General features: G+C 35.4%; 1 protein-coding gene across 12 annotated transcripts; it reads right to left on the bottom strand.

Annotated features, from left to right (window-relative positions):
• Positions 310 to 3020, bottom strand: LOC104708831. Of its 12 annotated transcripts, none has more exons than XM_010425467.2 (7): positions 2872 to 3020; positions 2302 to 2748; positions 1469 to 2210; positions 1305 to 1402; positions 913 to 991; positions 727 to 809; positions 310 to 612 (listed from the first exon to the last, which is right to left on the bottom strand). In XM_010425467.2, the coding sequence occupies exons 2-4, from the start codon at positions 2701 to 2703 to the stop codon at positions 1320 to 1322; spliced, it is 1227 nt and encodes a 408-aa protein (XP_010423769.1). In that variant the 5' UTR covers positions 2704 to 2748; positions 2872 to 3020; the 3' UTR covers positions 310 to 612; positions 727 to 809; positions 913 to 991; positions 1305 to 1319. The 12 variants fall into 12 exon arrangements, with proteins under 12 accessions (XP_010423769.1, XP_010423764.1, XP_010423762.1 ...); XM_010425462.2 differs by having other exon boundaries at positions 727 to 824; XM_010425460.2 differs by having other exon boundaries at positions 727 to 991.

Raw genomic sequence — 4984 nt, forward strand, 5'->3', positions numbered from 1 at the left:
CCTCTCTGAAAAATTGCAGAGTGAGAAGAGAGAGAAAACCCAAACCTTCTTTGCATACGTATTCTATTTATATAGTTGCGGACCTATATAATTATATATAGTCACAAAGATAGTACTTGTAATTTTGGTTTATCGAGTGCACTATTTGTACCCTATTAATTTGAGTGGTCTGCCGTTGAAAATAAGTCAGACATTATTTAGTTGTGACTTCGATAATGTTGTTTATAAGTTTTGTAGCAACCATAAAATTGAGTTATTAGAGAATCACAAATACTATTTATTGTTAGTATTAAAAATGGGGTATTAGAGTAAGCTAGTACAAAACAGATATTATATAAAAAGTAGTCAAGGCATACGAACATCATTACATATGAGTCTATAACAGGTATAAAAACTAAAAAGTGAATGATACATCTTCACAAGGATTCTTCTTCTGTCTTCTTCCTCTTCCTCTTCCTCTTCTCAATTTCTTTAAGCTGAAGAGTGAAGTTATACTTGACAAGCAAGTGAGTATGCCACAGCCCAATTAGAGGAATTAGTAGCTGGATAAATTTGATTTATGTTAACATATGAACCCCCGCACCTCTGTAAGTCAGGTTGAAATGTCACAACCTGAAAGAGCAACTACTATCAAAATATTTGGCACAACTCAATACTCTCTCAGGTATAGACAGGGCATATGTTATCATGAAGATGAACTCTCTATTTAGTGCACTTAATACCTACCTACCAATCTTTCACAAACTTATTCAACCAAACTGTAGATGATTCTCATTAGGCTAGGACCAGTCCAAAGCCTGTGCACGTAGCTAGCCCAAGAAAACCTGAAACAAATCAATTATGTCTAGCCAAAAAACACCTAGCAAAATTCCAGTTATGTATTTGAGAAAGAAGGGGCATTGTGTTTTACACCATTCAAACCCCAAGCATCAGAGTAAGAGATCTCTAGAAGCAATCATATCTGCAGGCACCTGATATTGCTAAGCTGTTCCTGAAAAATGTAGGGGAAGTTCAATAATCCACCACTGAATATACAAGTAACTCATCTCATCAAGAAGCTTAAGCACAAGAAACTGAGGTATCTACATATCAGTAAAAGATAACTACATATATATGAATAAAAGACAGCTTCAGAACAACGGAATCCTCCAAAATATAACTCAACTTAAAGCTTGGATACTATAACTTTTCTTTAAATATAATTATCCAGAAATTACAACAAAGGAATTAGCCTGACTATAAGAAGAAAAAAAACACAATTGAGGATTGGAAATTTTCATTAAGGTCAGAGTTTCCGTACATACTTTCCCTTCTGCTGTCTATACAATCATTATAAGAATCCTCTGAAAAAAGAACAACATATAACAGTTGATTCCACATTGCAGGGAAGTATGTCCAACACCTGTAGATAAGACTGTCAAGGATCAAAAAGAGAAGATTTTATACTAACAAAATTAACTATAAGTACCAGCCGACTTTAGATGTCTTAGCTCCATCAGATGTTCATCAACTGATATATTAAGAGAAAGTCGGAGATCGGTTAGTGATGCTTCCTGATCCCAATTTAGGGGGCCGGAAGCAAATAGTTTCCCCAGTGTTCTGCAGTAAGTGTATAGTTCAGGCCTAGAGGATCTCACTGCTCCACCACTTGCTAACGAATGTTTCCAACTAGCTTCCTCTCTGAGCCCAAATGCTTCTTCTGAAGATTCTGCATCACTACTAAAAGAGTCGGCACCTTGACTAGGACCATCTAGAAAACAAGTTGGTATGTCATTCTCATCATAACTAATAGGGCTACAACTACCAACCGAGCATGCATCAGTATCATAACAACCATTTCCAGTACCAACACATTCACTAAATCTTTTTGATCTTACCCTGACCATTTGTCGGAAACCAGTTATCTTCTTGTTAAACGAAGCTTGCACATTCAATTTACCACCCATACGTTCAGAAGCAGCCTTCTCCGCTGAAGAAGAAGAAGAAGAAGCAAACCAGTGCTGATATCTCTCTTCCTCCAATGCTCTTACCTTCTTAGGACTTCTGGTACATGATTCAGCAGACTCAGACCAATCACAGGGTGACGATCTCTTCAACATTCTCACAGAAGCAATACTAGTCTCCTGAGGCACCACACTGTTCAAAAGCGGCTTCAGATTCTGGTCTACATCTGATCCAGTCAGCGTAGAGGACTTGAGAGAACAAGATACCTGAAAAGATTATTAATAAGACAGTTAGTAATCGTGTAACTCCATTAACATCAAAGGATACAAAATAACATAAGTTAAGTTAAAGACTTACCTTTCCAACCACAACCCATCTTTCATCTTGCCAAGATTGCCGAGCCCTGAGGTTCACTTTGTGAACTGTGAGTTCGACCGCCGCATCAAGCAACCGAACCGCATAATATCTTCCAGACAACTCCTTCAGAACCGTAGCAGCTTTCCAGGAAATATTGTTATCAAGAACCTCAACCAAACCACCAGCTTCCCATCTATCTACATCTATTTGAGGTGGACACGGCCTGATCATCTTCCTTGGAACTCTCTCCTCAACAGCCTCATTGTTGGAAAGTTCGAAAGAGTAATATCTAATACCATAAGTATGACCATTACCCGATATAATCTCCGCTGATCGCCACGCACCATACGGTGCCTCTTTGTGGCTATACACCTCAATTCTACTTCCTTTTCTGAATCTCATGATCTTTATTCCAGCACACAAAAAAAACCAAACATCCTTTAGAATCTGAGAAGAAGAAGAAGAAGAAGGGTACGGTGTAAAAAAATTAAAAAACCAATAAAGCAACTATAAAGTATCGATCAAGGGGTGTAGAAGAAGAAGAAGAAGAAGAATTGGATTAGAACATACCTTGTAAGCAAGTTCGATGATCACTGCTAAGATTTTGAGAATTATGTCCTCTGTATTTCTAGGGGTTTTGTGAACGAACTAACGGAAGAGGAATTGGGGAATTAGGGCTTCAACTTGGCGTCATAGAGGCTGGCAAAATTATTTTTGGTTTTCGGTATTTTATTTGGATGAAAACATATAAATTTGGTAAAATCCATCAAATAAAACAAAACCCCTATTGTTTAGAAATCTCAGATTTAACTTTTTAACTTTCTTTTAGTTGTATATATACTATATATTAAATGTAAGATAACATTTGCAATTTTTTAGGTTTTAATAAGGTTCCAATAAATAACATGTATTGTTTAGATATATTTTATATTTTGAAATATATTTTATAAGCAATGCAAATATTTAAGAGAAATACTCTAAAATAGTACTAAAACAAGTTTTATGGACAATTATAGCATACATTCCATAAATTTTCAAAAATAGCACTATTTTATACATTAAAATATTTAAAATTAATTTTTAGAATTTTTTTAGGTTCGGGTTCTTAATTTCATATTTAGGGTATAGTTTTGAGGGATAGGGTTTAGTATTTTGAATTTATGATTTAATTTTGAAAGATTAAACGGTGTTATTTTTAAAATTTTAGTGATGTTATACTAAGTTTGGAAAAAAAAATTATTTTGGTGCTATTTTTGAGAATCTATCAATATTTAATCTTAGTTTTTTAAATAAAATTAACTTTTATTTAGTATATTGTATATATCAGATTTAACACTGAAAGAATTAATTATTTTATATGATGGACTAATAGTGCTAATTTTATATAAAGATATGGATGGTGCTAAGTAGGCCTGCGACTTCGGTTTATTCGCGTATTTCGGTTCGGTTATGTCGGTTTTTCGGTTATTTTAGAAATTGAAAACTGTTCCGAATTAAACCGACTAAAATTTCGGTTCGGTTCGATTCGGTGATGGTTATTTCGGTTTTTGCTATTCGGTTATTTCGGTTTATTAGTTTTGGGCTAAAGATGTTTTTGATCGTTGGGCTTGCAAAAACATGGCCCATTAACACACAAAAAAAATAATAAAAGAATCTGAGATTTGTTTTGAGAGAAGGAAAACCCTACGACCACGAGTAGAGCTGTGGAGGCAACGGTGGCGAGATCTCGAAGCCGAAGATTGCAGTATCGAAGTCAAAGAATAAGGACGAGGAAAAGAAGAAGATGATGATGATGATGAATCCAGATAAGGAAGAAGGTGATGATGATGATGATGAATCGTGAAAAGGAAGAAGGTGATGTATCGAGAAGAAGAATAGGCAACACAAAAGAAAAGATGATGAAGATGATAATATATGGAAGAAAAATCATAACTGAGGAAGATGATGATGAATCGAAAAAGAAGAGGACAGATGATAATGAATCGAAGATAATAAAGATGGTGAATTGAAGAAGAAGAAATGAAGAAAAATCAAAGAATGAAAAGAGGCAACGACGACTACCTTTAAGGTTTTCTTTTTTCGGTTAACCGTTCGGTTCAAGCGAACCAAACCGAAAATCTCGGTTAACCGAAAATCTCGGTTAACCGAGCCTAATTAAAATCTTTCCTATCGGTATACTTAATTAATAGAAACCGAACCGATTTGCCCAAATCTCGGTTCGGTTCGGTTCGGTTCAAATTCGCACGCCTAGTGCTAAGTTTACAAATATCAAGTTACCCACAACAGGAGATCAACAATACATATTACATAGCATTCATGAATCATGATATATTTTAGCATAACCTGGACACAGAAAAACTGCATCAAAGGGACAAGAGAATAAGATTGATCTATCATCTGTGACAACATATGGCAGCTCCACGATGAACTGCCTGAAAAAATGACGTGATAGCAAAGTCGCTGCTTATGATTTCAGTTTGTCTCTGTGATTCTGTTGCTTTATGTTTTTCCATCCTGCCAAAATTTCCAACACTGCCCAAGTTTCCAACAGACATAGTGAGTCTGAGTTTCCAACATACATAATGAGTCTTGTGTGTTCTAAGGTATCGGACTCGGACAGAAAACACAAATTTGCTGCTCACGAAACTAAAATGATGATTTACGAGTAATAAGAGCCAAAAAA

This window comes from Camelina sativa, chromosome 8 (genome assembly GCF_000633955.1).
Source record: "Camelina sativa cultivar DH55 chromosome 8, Cs, whole genome shotgun sequence".
In the NCBI taxonomy this organism is placed as follows: domain Eukaryota; kingdom Viridiplantae; phylum Streptophyta; class Magnoliopsida; order Brassicales; family Brassicaceae; genus Camelina; species Camelina sativa.

Coding starts and splice junctions, on each gene's coding strand:
- LOC104708831 (XM_010425459.2), bottom strand. CDS start 2,703: ATGAGATTCAGAAAAGGAAGTAGAATTGAGGTGTATAGCCACAAAGAG. Junction 2,211..2,301: donor GATGGGTTGTGGTTGGAAAG/GTAAGTCTTTAA, acceptor TAATCTTTTCAG/GTATCTTGTTCTCTCAAGTC. Junction 1,403..1,468: donor AAGACATCTAAAGTCGGCTG/GTACTTATAGTT, acceptor TCTTATCTACAG/GTGTTGGACATACTTCCCTG.